The 19,866-nt window shown below is 27.6% G+C and overlaps 2 protein-coding genes across 2 annotated transcripts in view; one reads left to right on the forward strand and one right to left on the reverse strand.

Annotated features, from left to right (window-relative positions):
• LOC117176998 (NADH dehydrogenase [ubiquinone] 1 alpha subcomplex subunit 10, mitochondrial) overlaps positions 1–1,738 on the forward strand; it is a 10,026-nt gene extending 8,288 nt beyond the window's left edge. The window contains exons 3-4 of the mRNA XM_033367443.1: positions 1,136–1,522; positions 1,593–1,738. Of these exons, the coding sequence (XP_033223334.1) occupies positions 1,136–1,522; positions 1,593–1,670 (465 nt within the window). The 3' untranslated portion in view covers positions 1,671–1,738. The remainder of the gene's footprint in view (positions 1–1,135; positions 1,523–1,592) is intronic.
• Positions 1,739–6,557: 4,819 nt separating this feature from the next.
• LOC117176164 (synaptobrevin homolog YKT6) lies at positions 6,558–12,868 on the reverse strand. Its single transcript, XM_033366253.1, has 4 exons — positions 12,601–12,868; positions 11,902–12,097; positions 9,574–9,845; positions 6,558–7,070 (listed from the first exon to the last, which is right to left on the reverse strand). The coding sequence occupies exons 2-4, from the start codon at positions 12,089–12,091 to the stop codon at positions 6,930–6,932; spliced, it is 603 nt and encodes a 200-aa protein (XP_033222144.1). The 5' UTR covers positions 12,092–12,097; positions 12,601–12,868; the 3' UTR covers positions 6,558–6,929.
• Between the last annotated feature and the right edge of the window lie 6,998 nt (positions 12,869–19,866).

Here is a 19,866-nt window from a genome sequence, read left to right on the forward strand (position 1 = left end):
ACTCGGGATACTTATAAGATACTACCATGATTTTTTCAGATTTTTTGGTCCAAAAATAAATTAGGCCAAAAACCGGCCTTACCGACCCTCCCCCTTTCTCCATTTAAGGTAATAGCAAATCATTTTAAGTAATTCTAAGTCAGAATTATTAATAATTGAACGATTAAATTTTTTTTATAAACAGAACACTTCTTAAATTAAGAATTAAATTATTTTAGACAGTTTAAAATCCTTAAAAAATCTTAAAAATTTCATTTTGAAATTTGGAAAAACCTAAATGTTGTATTACATTTTTTTTAAATTTAAATTATTTCGAAAATTTTTTCCGAGCTTCTAAAATGAACAGTCAAATATCTCTAAATTATAAGCGATTATTGTTCTTTTTCCTAATTACAAAATTTCGATCATTTCGATTTTAAAATTTTAGATTAAAAGAATATTTCAAATGTCGTAAAAGCCTTTAATTTTAATTAATTAATTAATAAAAGCAATTTCGTTTGTTTCCTTACTAAGGCTTTTCAATTGAAACAAGTTTAATTTTTAGCGTTATTGTCTGAAAATGCTTACATTTTAAACACATTCCGAATTGTCTTGTATAATCAATTACTATTCACTTGTTAATCCTCAGTTTACACTTAAATTTGGAAAAATCATTGTAATTTATATTCACAGTTGGTATTTGTTTTATTTTTTAAGTCTTTACAACTGCATTTAAAAATTCTTTAAATGAGAAATTTCACTTAAAAATTCAAACCCAAATTTTTGAAGTGAAAGTCTTTCGAATTACGCATTGCAAGCTGAACGATATAATAGAAAAAGGTAACAAATCAACTAATTATTTTTAAAACTGTTAAAATAAAAATTGTACACATTTTTTTCTAATTAAATCCTCGAAATATGTTTACATTACTGAGAGAAGATGATTTTTTTAAATTAGACATTGAATAAAACTCTCTGTGAAGAAAGAAACGCCTTTTAACTCCTCTGGGATTCGAACCCAGGAGCTTTCGAATCCCAGCGGAATTGAAAGGCGTTTAGTTTTTGACATAGAACTTTATTGAATTATATATATTATATGGATATTATGGGATTAAAATTTTCGAATTTTGAATTCCGGTCTGTCCTATTTATTCAGGAGAAAATAAAGAAGCGCAATATCCCAGGCGAGTCGAAAATCTTCAATGAAAAATTCCTAACTGACCTCGAAAATAATTACAAGTACGATTTCCTAAAGAAAATGGACGAACACGCTAACATATTAATTTATGATTACTCTCGCGGTGGAGATTTCGAGGTCATTGTCGAAGACATTGAAACGCTGAAATTTGATGAACAACCGCAAGATAGTAAAAAAATGATGGATTGGGACCTCGTGGCTAACGTCATGTGGACAGAGCGAAGAAGAAAATACAGTGATCAACAAGAACAGATGTTACTCTATTTAATGCTTCAGCAATTGATTGCTGATGAATTAATAGTAACAGCAGAAGAATCATACATAAGGCACGAAGTGCTAAAAAAGGTAATTTTACAAAATCGCTTTACTTTATTTTTTAAATTAAGAACAATATTTAAAGTCTTTTATGTTTCAGTATGCTCCTCGGGATGCTTGGGATCCAAATTACATGCCACTTAAACCAAAAAAAAATTTGTTGGAAGCAGCTCAATAAAAAATGGAAGATTCGAATCGTATATTTGAAAAATTATATATAATATACGAGTGTAATTTTTAATTTAAATTGTTGAGCACATTATAATTAGGTATCTATTTAAAAACATTCAAACCAAAATAACAGCTTTTTATTTCAAAACCTTATTATCTGAAATATTTACTTTCAGGGTGCCCAGCGAAAACTCCTTGAATTTATCACGATAACCTTGAATTCTACTTCTTCTTTTGCTTTTAAAACAGTTTTTGAGGGATTGAACATCCAGTTTTTAAATATACACCAGATCTCAAAAGGTTACAAAATAATGCTCAAGATTTCGAAGCTTTTATAATATTTAAAATAATTTTTAACATTTCGAAAAGAGTTCACGAATTTCAAACACTTGAAAATAATTCAATGATGTGAAAAAGTCGTGTTGACAAGATTTCACAGATTTGAAAACTTTAAAAAGATTTCAAGGATTTTAGATATTTAAAAAAAGGGAAAGTAGAGCAGATCTCAAAAATTTCAAAACAGTTCAAAGATTTTTAATGATTTCAAAATATTGCCCAAAGATTTCAATTCTGTATTTTAATGATTTTAAGTGAACACAAAAGATTTCAGAAAAATTTCGCAAATATTTCAAAGAATTCATAAGGATTGCAGAAGATTTCAAGAATTGCAATGATTTGAAAAAGGGCACATCACACCAGATTTACAAGATTTTAAACAATTTCAAAAGTTTTCAAGAAATTTCAAAAAAAAATAATTCAAAGATTTATAAACATTTCACAGATTTTACAACATTTAAAATTTTCTTATGATTTCAAATGAATACAAAAGATTTTATAAAAATTTGATAAATATTTTAAATTCAAAGATTTCAAATAAATACAAAAGATTACACTTATTGAAATATTGTAAATCTTTTTGGAATTTAAAAAAAAATTTTGAAATTATTTAAAGTCTTTCAAATGTTTTGAAATCTGATACTGAAACTAATTTAAATCTTACATTCTTTTGTCATCTCTATGAAATATTTGAAATATTTCTGAAACCTTTTGTAATAATTTGAAATCGTTTAAAGTCTTCAAAATGTTTTGAAATATGGTTTACTGTAACCTTTTTGAAATCTGTTGCATTCATTTGAAATCATTAAAATCATTACAATATTTGTAAAATCTGTTGAAATTTTGGTCAAATCTTTGAAATAATTGGGACATGCTCAATATCTATAAAACTTTTGAAATCTTCTTAGCAAATTTGAAATCGTTTAAAATATTGAAAATGTTTCGAAAGCTTTGAAATTTGGTGTACTGTACCCTTTTTGAAATCTTTGAACTTGAAATATTTATAAAATCGTTTATAATTTCTGTAAAATCTTTGAAATCTTTATGAAATATTTGTGAAAACTTTTTATTCGTTTAAAATCATTGAATTGTTTAAAACCTTTGAATTGTCATGAAATCTTTGATATCTTTAAAATGTTTTAAATTATTGAAATATTTGTGAAATTTTCTTAAAAAATGTGAACCTTTTTAAAATCTTGGAAATGTTTTTTATTTCAGTCTAATGTACCCTTCTTGACATTTTTAAGGATTCTACGAAGTATTTATGACATATTTTGTATTCACTTAAAATTATTGAGATATTGAAAATCTTTTGAAATTTTTGGAATTACTCTAAAATTTTTGTAATTATTTGAAATCTTTGAAATTATTTGAAATCTGGTGAACTGAACCTTTTTGGAAATCTTTGACATCTCGCTCAAGTATCTGAAATATTTGTCTGAAATCTTTTGTATTCATTTGAAATCATTAAAATATTTGAAGTCGTTGCAAATCTTTGAAATATTCTGAAATTTCAGAATATTTTCAAATTTTTTTAAAGAATTCAAAGATTTTACAACAATTTAAAAATATTTGACAGAAATTTCAATATTTCATAAAGATTGTAAATACTTCAAATTATTTCAGCGAAGTCACAAAGATTTCAAAAGATTGTAAAAGTCCACAAAGACAACTTACGTCAAAAAAATAAAGAATTCGTTCATTTATGATTCTGCTTTCTTCAGAAAATGTTGGTCAATTAAAAAATGAAATGTTTCATCTTTTATATGTATAACAAACGGGTATTTGATTATTTGATTTAAAAAAAGGAGACCTGGAAAACTTGATTTCTCAACCTGGAAAACCCGAAAAGATCTTGAATTTTGTTCCTAGGAATCGCTGGACGTGCTGACTTTGTACCTTTTACAAGAGGATGTTTAGTTCAAAAGAACAGCCTAGACTTTCAACCCTTCAAAATATATCGTTATATTTAAATGAATCGAAGCAGGAGAACATTTTTCCAACTTTATAATTATAAGAGTATGTATAAGTAACTTGATATTGTACATACATTATAATACATTTATATCTTTCAAATACATTGAGTTTCAATAAATTTCAGACGTTGAGACTCTGTAAATTTCCAGGGTAAATATTTTTGTTTCGGTTTACATCGTCACAAAATACAAACAGCAATATAACACGTTTCTCACATTCGGAACATTGCAATAAATTACTAAGAACTTTTAAAGTTTCGTCGTTATTTGTGCAAACTTTCAAATAAATTGCAATAATTTCTTCTAGGTAGTTCTATTCAAACTTCAAACTCCGAAGCAACGAAAATACTGGAGAAGAATTCACGTAGCGCAGCCAGTAAAATAAGTAAATGGATACAATGATTTGTATGCAACTTTGATAAATCGTCCATCTAACTACAACAGGTCGTAAGCCACAAAAACAAAATTTTACAGGAAGCAAAAAATATATATTTCAAATAAATATGAAGTCTTCTAGGTAAAAATTTACATGAAAAAGCTTAATAGTAATTATTCTGGTAATTTATTTAAAATATGAATTATTTTAAATATACCTAAGGAATTAATTTGTGTGACGGTAGCAGGCTGCACAGTTCCTGTCGGATGATCTATAACGACCAAAGGTACTTTTTTCGTTCTTAAACATTAAGAAATTCAAATAAATTCAAAACACTTTTTAATCAAAAAATTCCATTCTAGGTGAATTTCAAAAATTCAAATGAATTGAAAACAATTTCTTAAAAAATGAAAAAAAAAACTTAATTGAATTCAGTAACTTTAAAATGAGCTTAGAAAAAATTCAAAGGAATACAAAAAAATTCATAAAGTGTCCAGTAATTTAAGATAAGGTTGAAATACTTCTGGAACAATTACATAAAAACTTTTTAAAATTAAACAAAAAATCCATTGAATTCAGTAGAATTGAGTAAATTTAGAAGAATTCAAGTAAATTAGAAAAACTCAAATGAATTCCAGGGAATACAGGGTAAATTCAAAAACATAATTTCAAATCTCTTCTAATCTTTGAAATCCTACTAATTTACAACCAAAAAAGAATTTTTTAAAATTGGAAATAATTTTAAAATTTCCATTAATTTCAGTAAAATGTAAGTAAATTTAAGGCAATTTAAGCGAAATGAGAAGCGTTCGATGAAATTAATTTTTTTTAATCAAGCTGAATTTAAAATAATTTAAAATATTTCAAAATGCATTGTATTAAGTAAGTGTTAGATAAATTAAACAGAATTCAACAGAATTTGATGAAATGCCTAAGAATTTAAGGCGAGTTTTAAAGACTTCAAGATGAATTAAAACAAAAACTGGTTAAAAATTTAATTAATTTAGCAGAATCGCGTGAATTTAGAAGAACTCAAAAGAATCTAGGATAAATTAATACGAATTCAAGGCGAATTCCAGAAAATATTTGAACATCTCAAAGCGTTGAAATCCTACTAATTTCTAACCAAAAAAGTTGCTAATGATTAAAAAACAATTCAAAATAATTTAAATAAATTTGAAATAATAAAAAAAATCCCTTCAAATTATTAAAATCCTTGGAAATCTCTCGAAATTGATTAAATCTGTTAGAAATGCTTTAGAATCTTTTACAATGCCGTAAAATATTTCAAAGTCTTTGAAGTCCTTTCAAATATAAAAAATATCTAGGCATCTTTTAAAATGTCCTAAAATATTTCAAATCCGTAAAAATCCTTTGAAATTTGTCAAAACTCTTGAAAATGGCAAGGAATTAAAAAAATACCCTAGAATATTTCAAATCCTTTGAACATTTTATTAAATGAATTTAAATACAATTAAAAGAATTCGAAAATATTTTTTAAAAATCAGGATAAATTAATAATAATTCAAAAATCATTGAAATCCTTATAACTAATAAAAATAGTCAAAAAAATCCTTGACATTTTTTTTTTAAATTTCAAATACTTTGAAATCTTTCGAACCTTTTTAAAGCTCTTGGAAATTTCTTCGAATGTTTAGAAATAAAGTAAAATATTTGAAATAATTTGAAATCTCTTCAAACTATTGAAATTTATTAAAAATTACTCGGAATCTTTTAAATCTTTTGAAATCCCTTGAAACTTTTAAAAAGGCCGCTAAAAATCCCTTATAATTTTCAAAAACACCCTAAAATTTTAAAAAGTCCCTTCAAATTACTGTAAGCTATTAAACATTTCTCTTAAATCTTTAAAAATACCCTGAAATATTTCAAAATAATTAATAACAAATCATACATAGGTATAGAGTACATACTGAATATTAATTAACCCATGAATTATTTACTGAAAAAAGTGACTACAATGACTTCATCTAAAAAATTGAATATAGTGATAATCTTGAAAAGGTAACTAAAAAGTGATTTGAGAAAAACGCTGAATGATTTTTGATATATTTTCTCGAAATGCCTGATTCTTGGAAGCTTCGATCAAATTATAAATTTTTTGAAGTTCCACTATGGGCTGCAATAAAAAAGTGATTTTTCAAAATGGCGTGGCTTACGACCTTAAGCAACTAGATAGACGAAACGATTTCGGAATGTTATTTCATATAGAGCCGTTTACTAGTACAAATTTCATAAGATGGAAATAATCGGCTCATCTCATGGAAATCGGATAAGTTTCATCATGAAACATAGATCTGAGAAAATCATTGAATAGAGCAAAGTATACCGTTCTATTTACAAAACATAGTTTTGGCACTGTCACATTTTTTTAAAGTACACAAAACCTTTCCGCAAACGATTCTGAAATCATTTTTAAAGATGATTCTTTGGTTCATCCTAAACATATCTCACATTCACGGAATCGACCAACATTGACATCAGATTCTCTGAAGGATACTTTCTTGCACATTGAGAGTGACACGATGGTTATGAAAATTATGATACTCGGATAAATTTTCTAAGCCGTTAAACTGCAGCAGGAATTAGTCTTACGAGCTGTTTTGTAAAAGGCTTTTGACTGAATACTAAGGCCCTCCGACTTGGAAACCAAATCGTCGAGCTTTTCCCCTCGTTGCAAAACTGCCTCCAATGTACTGTGCTGAAAACGCAAAACATTATTTTAATACCGGGTTCAACAAATTTAATCGCTTAAAGTAATTAAAGTTTAAAGTACCCGTAGGGATTAATTACTCGAACTTTTTGCGTACACTAGATTGCATGGGATTGCGAAAGATTCCATGGATTATGGGAAAATCACTATAAAGAAAACAATTATAGGAAAATCAGTATTGGGATAAAATATACAAAAATATTGAAGAAATTCATGTCAAAAGTAGAGAAACTGCGAATCTAGAGTGTCCATACAATTCCGGGGGAAAAAGACCCTGAGAATTCCAAGTTCTTTCCAGGCTTATCAAGTTTTTTCCAGCTATACTTTTTTGCGAGTTTATTATCAATAATGTTTTTTTTTAGTTTATAGGGACTTAATTAATACTACAAGATATTCTGAAATATTTGAGCACGATGGATTAATTAAATAATACTAAAAACATAATAATTTCTTAAATTTGTCTTTAAAGTCCATGAATTTGAATAATAATTCAAATTGTTATTTTATCTACTTATATGTACTTAAAATTCATTGCATATTTAGGTAAAATAATGTGGGCACTATATTAAATTCAATTGAAACCGCTTCAAACTCCTAACTTTTCAAGCAGAAATTTGAATTTTCAAACAGATAGATGCATTTTTAACCAAATAGTCGAAGTTTCAACCGAAAAGAAAAATTTTCTACCAAAAATAAGGTTTAAAAAAAAATACATTAATTGTCAATCAAACAGTTGAATTTTCAACAGAAAAAGATCAATTTTTAAACAAATAGATACATTTTGAACTAAAAAAGATAAGTTTACAATGAAAACTAGACTAGTTAAATTTTCAATAAATAAAATTATTTGTACAAAAAAAAACAGATTTATTTCTAAAACAAATTTAACTTAAATTTTAGCCAAGCAGTTTTATTTTCGATAAAAACAAATTAATTCCTGAAATGATCAACATTTAAATGCAATCTTTGAATTTTTAGTCAAAAAATTCAATTTTTAAACGACGATTCATTTTCAAACAGGAAGATTAATTATCTACCAAGAAAGGCGAGTTAAAAAAATGAATTTTTTAACAAAAAAGTTAAATTTTTCACTATAAAAGACTAATTTTCAACCAAAAATTTGAATTTTCAAACAAACTAATGAATTCCCAACTAAAATGATGCATTTGCACCTGGAAACATGGATTTTAAACAAAAGCTAAATTTTAGGGAAAAGAATACAATTTTGAACCAAGTAGTTTTATTTACAACCAAGAAGATATATTTTCTACCACAAAGAGAAGTTTCAACCAAATACATGAATGTTCAACAACATATTTGCAAATATTGCGAAATATTTGCAAAGAAGACTAATTTCATAGAAAATTAAATACATGTATTATAGATTAAGAAAATGAATTTTCAAACGACTAAAATGATGAATCTTCAAACTGGACTAGTTTTATTTGAAACGAAAATCATGAATTTGCAACCAAAATGATGAATCTTTAACCAGAATCATTAAATTTCCAACTAAAAAGTTAATTTCCATCCCGGAAAATTAATTCCTACGAAAAAAAATCACAATTTTCAACTAAAAAAATAATTTTTCATACAAATATTGAATAGTTATATTTCCATTAAAAAAATAATGTTCAACAACCAAATAAACAAGCAAACGAGTTTCCAATCAAATTCCTCATTTTTCAACCAAGGAGATCAATTTTAAGTTAAAATGATGAACCTTTAACAACAACAAATTAATTTTTAACTAAAGAGCAACTCTCAAACAAATAATTAAATCTTCATTCAAAAAAGATTAATTTGAAACCAAAAATGTGTGAGTTGACATTTGAACCAAAGAAGATTTAAATTTCTAACCACAAACAGTGGGATTCAATCAAAACAAAAAAATCTTCAACAAGATACATGAATTATAACCAGATTCTTGAATTTTCAGTTTTAAAAAATTGATTTCAAACAAAAAAAACATTTTTGGACAAAATAATTAAATACAATAATATAAAGCTACTTTTACATATAAAGAATCATTGCTATTCAAATTAAGATTGCAATTTTAAAAAAATGTAGCACGCTCTCGAAAAAATTCGCCGACTTTAAACAAAATTTATTTTATAATCTGTTAAAATCGGTTGAAACACACTGAAATTGGTTAAATACCCCAAAATTTCTCAAACAATTACAGATCCTATAAATATTAATCTCCTTTCCTTTAATTATTGTAATACGTAGAAACCGCTTGGAACAAAATTTAATTATTCATTGAAAATTATTCATTCTCTGGACACAACGTTAAAAACAAACATTCTTTATTTCTATAATGATTTTTCTAGAAGCATGAAAAAATTATAAGAAAATCATTATAGACATACATAATATACTGAAATTCCTATAATTTGTTTTAAGAGGGCAGGGATTACAAGGTATAGTAAAAGGTTTCATGAGTAATTAAACCCTCGATCTACCCCTGAAAATATTTGAATTTTGTTACCAGAATGATTTTCGTTTCATCTAAGTCGTTCTGCATTTTCGTAAGAGCGTCTGCTTCTCTCGGGTTCTGATATTTGGCCAGGTAAACGTTACTTTGTTGAAAATCGACTGCCGATTCGTTTAATGTGGGCCACGTATCCGTTGGATACCTCGCTGCAAATTCATCTAATACTTTCGTGATTAACGTGTGCGAAACTCTATTCGGATACTCGTGATCAGATATAAGAACTCCTGCGAGACTATCTCCTCTTACGTAAACATGGCACATGTACTCTGAAAAATTTGATTATTGCAATTAACTGCTGGATATGATTAAGACAGGCCGCACAATCTCTATTGGATAAAATATAGACGAAAGGGAACTTTTTGTCATCTTCACAGAGTACTTTTTTCGCGATCAACACTTTGAAATCTCTGGAAATTATTTAAATCTCTTGAAAATTACTTGAAATATTTTTAAACGCCCTATAGTATTTCAGTCCTTGAAATCCCTTCAAATTATTGGAATCGATCAAAAAATTGGGAATCTTTTAAAAATTCATAAAATACATATTAAAATCCTTTTAATTTTTATAAAGCTCTTGTAAATGGCAAGATATTTGAAAAAATACCTTAAAACAGTTCAAATCCTTTGAAAATTTTATCAGTTGATCCTTATGGTCAATTAAATAAAAACTTTTTTAAAAAATCTATCGCACTGAGGAAATTGAGAAAAATTCGAGTGAATTAAACAAATTGAAAAATATTCCAAAGAATTAAAAGAATTCAGGGCGAATTGCAATAATAATTTCAAATCTCTTCAAATATTTGAAATCTTACAAAATAACACATTTCCCTTGCACAAATTCTTTTAAATAAACTTGAATATTATAAAATCCCGTGAAATTATATGATATTTACAAAAATCCTGAAAACTGATTACAATAATTTAAGACCTTTAAAATCCCTGAAAATCATAAAAATCGTCGGAAATTTTATATAATCCTGTGAAATCTCTTCAAATATCATAAAACCTTATCATTTTATATAGGTTTATGAACAATTTATTATTATTGTTAAAAATATTCTCTCTGAGTAATGCTAGAAGTTGCGATTTTTTCTGAAATTTTGAACGTTTTGTCCACATTACACTTGAAATCACTTAATAATTAATTAAATTTATCAATCATAATTGTTTAAACAAATCATTATTGTTTATGATATATTCATCTATATTAGGGTCATTTAATTGCGGCGTTCCTGAAATTTAAAATTTTTCGTCGAAATTTTACCTAATAAGGTAATAATGAATACAAGTTAACAAAAATATTTGTTAAAGCAGCTTATTATTTTTTACAACCATCTTCTCTTCGATAAGTACTAGAAAATTGCGGTTTTTCCCACCTGAAATTTTGAGCATTTCTTTGACTTCTTAGTTAGAAACAAATAATAAAGAAAGATTAGAGAGAATCATATTTTAAAGAATCTCTTCCTTTTTTGCGAATATATTTTTCTGAAATAAAACAGATATTTGAAAGATTCATCAAATTTTCTATATGAATCGTATTAAATTTAAATTTCGCTTGAAATATTTACCAAAAGCCTTTTTGCTGAAATGAATATTAATATTTATTATTTGCTGCCTGACGAAAAAGTCAAAGAAAAGCTCAAAATTTCAGAAAAATCCGCAACTTGCTAGCATTACTCCAAGAGAAGATAGTTATGAATCATAATAAATTGTTCAAACAATTATGTATGTTAAAAGTGGGCAAAAAGTTGAAAATTTCAGAAAAAAATACAACTTTCTAGCATCATTCAAGTTGAACACGCGATTTTCTAACTCTATTCTAAGAGAAAATTGCTTAAAAAATAACAAATCATTTAAACATGTCTTTATCAGTATAAAGTAGTATTTTATGTATTAAAAACAATTTTCATGTAAAGAACCGCCAACAATCATAATTAGCGTCAAAAACTCGCAGAATCCATTTTATTACTTATGGTTTTTTTGGGATCCTATAAAATAGACGTAAGGGGGTAATATTTGAAAATTAATATTTTATTCATATTCTATGGCAATTTTATTTACAATTATAAAGAGAAATGTTGAATTTCAATTCGATTCAGCTCGTATTGATGATTCTGAATAAAATTCACAAAAACGTCTTCATCTCTTATGAAAATACGTTTTCAACTTCATGGGGATTGCGGGACTTTCAAATATAATTTTATTGCAAAAAAAATGGATTTACTTATTTGTGGCTTCGAACAAAAGTGAATCAAAATGCAGCAGTAAAGACATGCAACTTGCAAATTATGAAGAGGGAATGAAGAAAGTTATAAATTTTACCTCCTTCCTTTACACTTTGTCTGGCAGCAATTTGAGTCCTTTCTGTTATGGTTTTACTGACGAATGCCATAAACTCTTTGACACTACCTCTTTGAAAATACGAAAAAGCGTCTACTTCGTAGGCTGATTTTAGGGCTGTCGCTGACGTTGGCCCTTTGTATAAAATCGTCAAAGCATAAAGTTTAACCATCTTTGGCTGCAAGAAATAAGATTCTCAAACATCAGAATTTAAAAATGATTTAATTGAATGAAAATCCTTTAACACATGCTATAATTATTCATTGTAGTTGATTTTATTTGTGATTTAAATTGCAAATGTCAAACTAAAAACACAAGAATTGAACATTCTTCGCATGCCTACATATACCAATATTTCATTATTAGTTTTAAAACCCAAGATACGGTCCAAATTGATAGAAATATTGTAATCTATAGAATACGAAAGCTAAAATAATCTTTACGATAAAGAAAACGGAATGACAAGTTGATATCGCGGAGTCACTTTGGCCCCAAGAAAATTCGTTAAAGAGGTTACGTTTTGATGAAACAATTATACAATAAAATTCTTTCCGTAAACACAAAAAAAGTAATCAAAATCTCTTTAGCTTCCCTGCACAAGCTCTTAATTTAATCACGTCAATTGACTTTAACACGTACACAATAAGCAAAAAAAAAAGAAAGCAATCTGTCAAAACATACCTGCAGGTACGACAATATCTGCTTGGTCGAAAGGAGGAATTACACTCGATTTTGGTAGAGGATTTGCCCGTTTTTTAAAAGTTCAATTTTGATTAGATCACAGAGTGAATATTTAACACTTTTCACTGCACGAAAATCTCAACACATCACAATTCGCTATTCACATCGCCACCACTCAAACTTGCTTGAACTTATATGCCTTGTCGTCTTATGCATGATCCAACCAAACAAAACATGGTCCTGCCAGGCGCAAGTAAAAATAAGTCAACCAATCAGATTCCGCACCCTAGGGCACCCGACCTTTCTGACATCTTGGATCGAGTGCGGCAGTGGGTTTCCCCTTCCATTCACGTCAATGCAGTGAGTATGGTGGGGGGTGTCGGTTCACGCCAAGTCACTCCAAGTCGTACGTATTTGAGCATCAAATTGGCGGGACCATGGTTTGTTGTGTCATGAACTTATGGAACTTATAATTGAAACGCGATAGCGCTGCGCATGTCCGCCATGATGCATTTTTCAACAGTAGTTCTCATTTCATAATATCAACCAATCAACGAACTGTCATTTTTACCGGGAACTTTCAAATCACCAAATTTATCACACAAACTTTTTAGAAAATCCAGGCGTTTTCCCGATAAAAAGTTACATTTTTCCTGGCTGACTTATGAGAGTTTATATGAGTAATTATTGAATCCTAATTGATTTATTATATACATTATGAAAAGAATTAAACATTTGAAAACTCCAAGGTAGAATATACAATAATGTAAATAATTATTGTAAAAGTGATTTAGACTTAGATTTAGACAGTGCGATTTTTTTAACAAAATAGGTGAATAATAAGGAGAATACATTTCTTTAAATAAAATGAGTGTCGAGGATCATATACCTAAGATTTCAAGACGAAATATATTGAATTTTTCATAAAATAGTTAAATTTTCAGTAAAGAAGATGATTTTTCAACCCAAAAGACCAATTTTCAAGAAAAAAGTTTAGTTTTCTAGCTAAAAAGTCGTATGTTTGAGAAAAAAATGGGCCAAAAAAGGTGACTCTTTTACAAAATAATTAAATTTTGAAACAAATAGTAGAATTTTAACTAAACGAGATGAATTCTGGACCAAAAACATGAAAGTATTTTACACTTTAAAATGTATAATATACGAGTGTTTTACAAAATAGTTGAATATTTAATGAAAAGAAATTAATTCTAAGCAAAAAATAGAATAGTAGACATTTCTATTGAAAGGAATTAAATTGGTACTAAAATTGTTAGCCAAAAGAGATGAATTCAGGACCAAAAATATACATTGCAAAAATGGACTAACAACCTATAGGGAATTCAGGGTAACTGCGAAAAGATGATAATGTTTGTAGATAAATAATAATTATGCATAATAATTAGGATATACACTGCCCTGCAAAAGTTTGGACTCACTTAGAAAAATCTTTTTTTTGTATTTATCGCTTTAATTATACCGGAGCTAAAAAAGTCTCTTTAAAAGGTTGATTGTTTTTGAAATTCTGTTTAAAATAAGCCCAGGGTGAAGCCAATTTGTCTAGTTTTTAAGTAGATATTGCAAAAATAGTGTAAATTTTAATGTTTTCTTAAATTTTCAATAACTTCCGAAATAGTCAACATTTTTCAATGTTCTTGGGCTCATTTTAAAGCCTTTTTTCACCGTATGACAACAGCTTACGAGTATGAATCGTAAAAAATTTCTTTTCGAATTGCAAGAACTTGAAGTTGTAATAAAAAAGTTGGATAAATTTGAAAACATCTTATCTGTAGGCAAATCAGAATAAAAGTTAAATAAATATATATTTTGGGAAAATTACACAGAAAATTCATGATTATACGTTTCATACATTTTACAAAAATATTTTTGTTACTAAAAATAATATTTCAATTTTTCCAACGTTTTTATTACAACTTCAAGTTCTTGCAATTTTACAAAGTTATGGACAATTTAACTTGCAAAAATGTGGTCCAAAAATTCAAAAATCCGCCATTTTTTCTAAACAAAATTTATGATTGTAGTTCATACGATAGCCATAACTATACAGGTTATAAATCTTTTTTATTTTTTGATTTCAGGTCAACCGTTCCCGAAATATTTGAGCAACAGCTGGAAACCCGGTAATAAGCGTAGAATAGAGAAAAATTAATATTTGCAGATTTCAGCGCAAAAGTGAAGATTATTCTATTACCCGGTAAAAAGGCTTGCATTAAAAAGTATTGAAAAATTTCATTCATTCAGTGGTAACGTGAGAAATATTGAATACTTCTGGATCCCCTTTTTATCCTCCCGTTTTGAATATCCACGGCAGTTGAAGTTAGCTCTCAAATTGAATCCCTTTCTCTACCTAACGCTGACAATATTTTGCTGAATACCACAAAGCAACCAAGAATGAGACAAATTTTAATCCCTTTTACTTCAGCAAATTTTACTACGTTTATTTACTTTTGCTCGAATAATAATCAGGCAATAAGCTTTTTAAAACATAGCGTCGGTCATTTTACGATGTCAGGATCAATTTCCACACAGAAGGTTTCTGGTGAAAAATAATTTTTTCAATTTTTTATCATGATTTTATTTATTTTTTAATTGATAATATTTGAACAAAGCGAACATTTGACAATAAAGAAATGTATTCTTTAATACAATCCTACTAGATTTGGCAAATTTCATGCTTTTAGAGCGCGTTCTAATGCTTCAAACGAAAATTGTGTTTTTAATGTATTCGAGGTTACGTCTGACAGCTTCGATCGGCTTTAAAAGGGATTGAAATCTTATAATTTTCGCCGCCTAATTAGAATGAAAAAACTAAGAACAGAAGCAGCATTCTTAGGGATTCAAATTTTCTAATAATTTTTAATGCAAGGCTTCTTACCGGGTATTTTGAATGCACGATTTTTCCATCTGTCTAAAATGCTGCCATAAGAATAAGATACCTCCTAAACTTATTCACTTCTATTTCCATAGCGACTGCCACACAGTTTTCTATTCTCCCAAAGAGAACGTGTTTTCAATATATTTAATTCCTTCTAATTGTACCGGTAACGCACCTCGCAGAGATATTTTTTATTCCTCAGAAGTGGTCATATTTTGATTTCATTTCATTCCTTTTGATAAGTTCACAAAATATGTGTAATAAGTTTTAATTCCTTCATGCGGAATGTAAATTCTGACATTTTAATTCTCACAAATTCAACTCTGCCTCTCTAGAGTTAAGATTATTTAAATTCACACATTTGCATAGATTTCTTTGTTGCATTTTTTAAGACGTTTAAATAAATTATCAAAATATAAATAAATATAAATTTGAATATTTTTCGAATTTATAAGTTATAAAAAGATTTGATATGGAAAAATAGGTTAAATAAATGCTTTCGTTAAATTTTACTCAGTCGATTGCGAGGAATAGGATTTGCACTTTTTCTGTTCCCGTTGGGGGATTTTTAGACGGAGGAAAAATCGCGTATTCATAGGAATACAAATTCTTAATTTTTCTGAATTCAACGCTTATTACCGGGAAGGAGGACATTTTTCAGGCCACCATTTTGTAAACAAATACAATAAAAAACAAAGAAAAACATTTTTTTGTATTAGTTCAACCTCTATACTTTACACTGTAAAAATTTGAAAGGAACACATTATTTTTACTATGAAATAAAATTCTTTGAAAAATAAAAAAAAAAGACACGGATGGCCAGAATCTCCCCTCAATGCTTGTAGGGTATTATTATTATAAAAACATTGAAATAATTACTGGTTAAGACAACTGACGTGTGACCAACAAAAATGTGATGTGTTTAAATGTACGTAATTTTGTTGAAACAAACTCAAATTTATCAGATTTTGTAAAAAAAAAATGATACGATATCTGGTTCCGTAATGAAATGCAATCCTTTTTTAAATAATAAAAAGAACAGAATGACAAGAAAAACCTACACACTATTTCCCTGCACTGTAATTAATTTAGGGCTCATTTAATTTCTTATTGCAAAATTTAATGCTCTCCATTTAAACAAAAAAAAATCGGCGGTCATGCGGGCTTAACATTAACACAAGCTAACAGAAAAAAAAATTCTAAAAATTTCTTTGTTGTATAATGTAGAGCTCATTTAGGGCTCACCTAATGTCCTATTGCCAAATTTAATGCTTCACAATTTTGAGAAAAACCCTGTGGTCATGATAGCTTAACGTTAAGCTAGCAGGACCTAACATAGAAAAAAATTACTCAGGCAATATTTCTTTGCACAATAACCTGTGTTTTTTTCAACAAAATGTGGAGTATCAAATTTGAGAATAGGGCATTAAATAAGCCCTAAATTATTGTACAAAGAAATATTGCCTGAGACGTTGTTTTCTTTGTGTGGTCCTGCTACCTTATGGCATTAAGTGAGTCCTAAATGATCCCCAAATTATAGAGCAAAGAAATTTTCAGAAATTTCTTTTTTTCTATGTGTGGTTTTGCTAGCTTAACGTCAAGCTAGCATGACCACCGTTTTTTTTTTAACGGAGAGCATTAAATTTGGCAATGGGGCATTAAATCAGCCCTTATTGAGCCCTAAATTCCTTATAGGTTTTCATTCAATTTTTGCAATGTGGTCCTGCCAGCTTAACGGATCTAAAAATATGATAGTTGTAGAATTTTCAATTAAAATGAATTAGCTTTCAACCATGAAAGGAGAATTTTCAAACCAAAAAGGGCGAATTTTCAATTAAAAAAGACGAATGTTCTACAAAATATTTGAATTTTTATTGAAGAGACTAAATCTTAACAAAAAAGATAATCGTTGCTTTTACATTAAAAAGAATTAACTTTCAACCAAAAACGATTAATTTTCTGTTCAAAAAGACGAATGTTCTACAAAATATTTGAATTTTTAATGAAAAGAAAATAATTCTGTTCAAAAAATATAATAGCAGACTTTCCCATTAAAAAGAATTAAATTTCAAGCATAAAAAACGACTTTTTGAGAAAGTTAGCTGAATTTTAAAAAATAATAATAAAAATTGTAAACCAAATATTTGTCGAATTTTAACCAACAGAGATGACTTTTCTATCATGAGACGCGTATTTTCAATCCAAAAAGTCGAATATTCAACTTTTGAATATTCTACAAAGCGAGATGATATTTATTGCAAAACGTAGAAAGAAATTCTAAAAATTCTCGGTTTTCAAAAAAATTCCAGGTTAATTCCCAATTTTTCCAGTCAGTGGCCATCCTGTAATTAAAGCAGTTCATAATCACGTCTCACATGATAAGAAAATTCTTCTGCAAAGTTAGTTTTATTATTCTTCAGGAAGACAAGTTCTTGTGCAACCAGAATATATTAATTAGGCTCCTTTTTCAGCAAATATAACACTGTAAAAGCAATATTGCGTCAGTGCTTCAACTTTTATCTTTAAAAGTTATATTGAATCAAAACACCTTGTGAACATCTATTTTATCAAATTCTAACAACCGACATAAGACCTTGAGAATTAGGCCCCTACTACTATTATCTTATACATATATTTAAAGATTAAACAAAGTTCAATGATCAGCAGCTCGGGTGGTGAATAGCATATATAGTCGCGAATATTTTCAAATTTCTCAGTCAGTGTTTTCTGTTCTCTGTCAGCGGCTCTATCTTGAATAATACAGAGCTAAGATTGTTTCAAGATAGAGTCACTGACAGAGAACTGGAGTCACAGACTCATACATTTTTGGGCTAAGAAGACTTGCATTGAAAACGATTAAAAAGTTCAAACAATTTCATTTCTTGATTGCAAAGTTTTTTCGAACCCACGAAATGAGTACAAAAAATTATAAAAATTGAAAAGTTTTCAATAAATCGTAGGAAAAAGTGGCTGCAGCATGATTTAAATAGATTGACAAGGGTTGGCATTCAGAATAGCATTCAATAAATGAAATTCTAATACACTCTTTGAAAATTGAAATGCATTGACGCTTTTGACTATAATCATTCATCAATTCGCTGATAAAATATTTTATTATATAAGGTTATATAAAACATTTCTCAATTCATTTTGAAGAAAATTAAGACTTATTCTTCAAATTTATACATTAAGAGTTGAAGGAGAATAATTTTCAAAGTCCGATGTCGGATGTTAGCACGCGATGGTCAGTAGCAAAAACTTTTTCCTGCAGATTATCTCTTTAGTTATCAATGTTATTATTCTCTTGAAAAATAGTCCTTTTTGGTAGCAAATCACCTGTTTAGTTAAAAATTCGCCTTTTTAGGTCAAAAATGCAGTTCTTTTCGTAGAACATTAACCATTTGTTTCAAATTCATATTTTGTTGCTTATAAGTCAACTGAAATTTCTTTGGTATGAAAAAACCTTTTTTCTGTAAATTTGTCTTTTGCTTTAAAAATCTTTAAAAAATCTTGTTTAGTAGAAATATTATATCTTGCATAGATAAAAATGAAACTGTTTTGTTGAAAATAAAACTATTTTCTAGAAAATTTAATGTTTGTTTAAAATTATTATTTTTGTGTTAAAAAGTCAATTGAAACCTTTTTGGATGAAAATTCAACTATTTTTTTATTTGTCTTTTTGATTTCAAAATTTACCTATTTTAGTAGAATTTTCATTTTTCTTGAACAAAAATGCAACAGTTTGGTTGAAAATTTAACAATATTGTTAAAAACTCATACTTTTTGGTTAAACTCTATTTTAAAAGAAATTTTATGTATCTTGAATAAAAATGCAAGCGTTCGGTTGAAAATACAACCTCTTTTTTAAGAGTTGTTCTTTTTTATTTTGAAATTCACCTTTTTTAGCAGAAATTACATCTTTCTTTGATAAAAATGCAAGTGTTTGTTTGAAAATTCAACCATTTTTTTTAAAAGTCACACTTTTTGCTTGCAAATTTTGCTGTTTTCTTGAAAATTTACTTTTTCTTTAAATTTAATATTTTGGTCTTGAAGAGAGAACTGAAATATTTTCTGGATAAAAATTCAACTTCAAAACAAAATTATTTTCTTTTCTAATTAAAAATTCAATTGTTTTAAGAGAAATTGTATCTTTCTTGGATAAAAAATCAACTGTTTGGTTGAAAATTAAACTATTTTGTTAAAGTCATATTTTTTGATAGAACATTATACTTTTTTTGTTCAAAATTTAACTATTTAACAGAAAATCTCATTTTTATTTAAAATGTATATTTTGGTGTTGAAAAATGAACTAAATCTTTTATGGGTGAAACTTCAGCTTTAAAAAAATCGACTTTTATTAAAACTTCATCTAT

This window comes from Belonocnema kinseyi, chromosome 7 (genome assembly GCF_010883055.1).
Source record: "Belonocnema kinseyi isolate 2016_QV_RU_SX_M_011 chromosome 7, B_treatae_v1, whole genome shotgun sequence".
NCBI lineage: Eukaryota > Metazoa > Arthropoda > Insecta > Hymenoptera > Cynipidae > Belonocnema > Belonocnema kinseyi.

Bases quoted from the DNA above. Each gene is read 5' to 3' on its own strand.
- LOC117176164 (XM_033366253.1), bottom strand. From the start codon at position 12,091: ATGGTTAAACTTTATGCTTTGACGATTTTATACAAAGGGCCAACGTCA. The intron at 9,846-11,901 runs GTAAAATTTATA...CAAATTTTTCAG, and splicing joins ACAAAGTGTAAAGGAAGGAG to AGTACATGTGCCATGTTTAC. The intron at 7,071-9,573 runs GTAACAAAATTC...TTGCGTTTTCAG, and splicing joins ATGAAACGAAAATCATTCTG to CACAGTACATTGGAGGCAGT.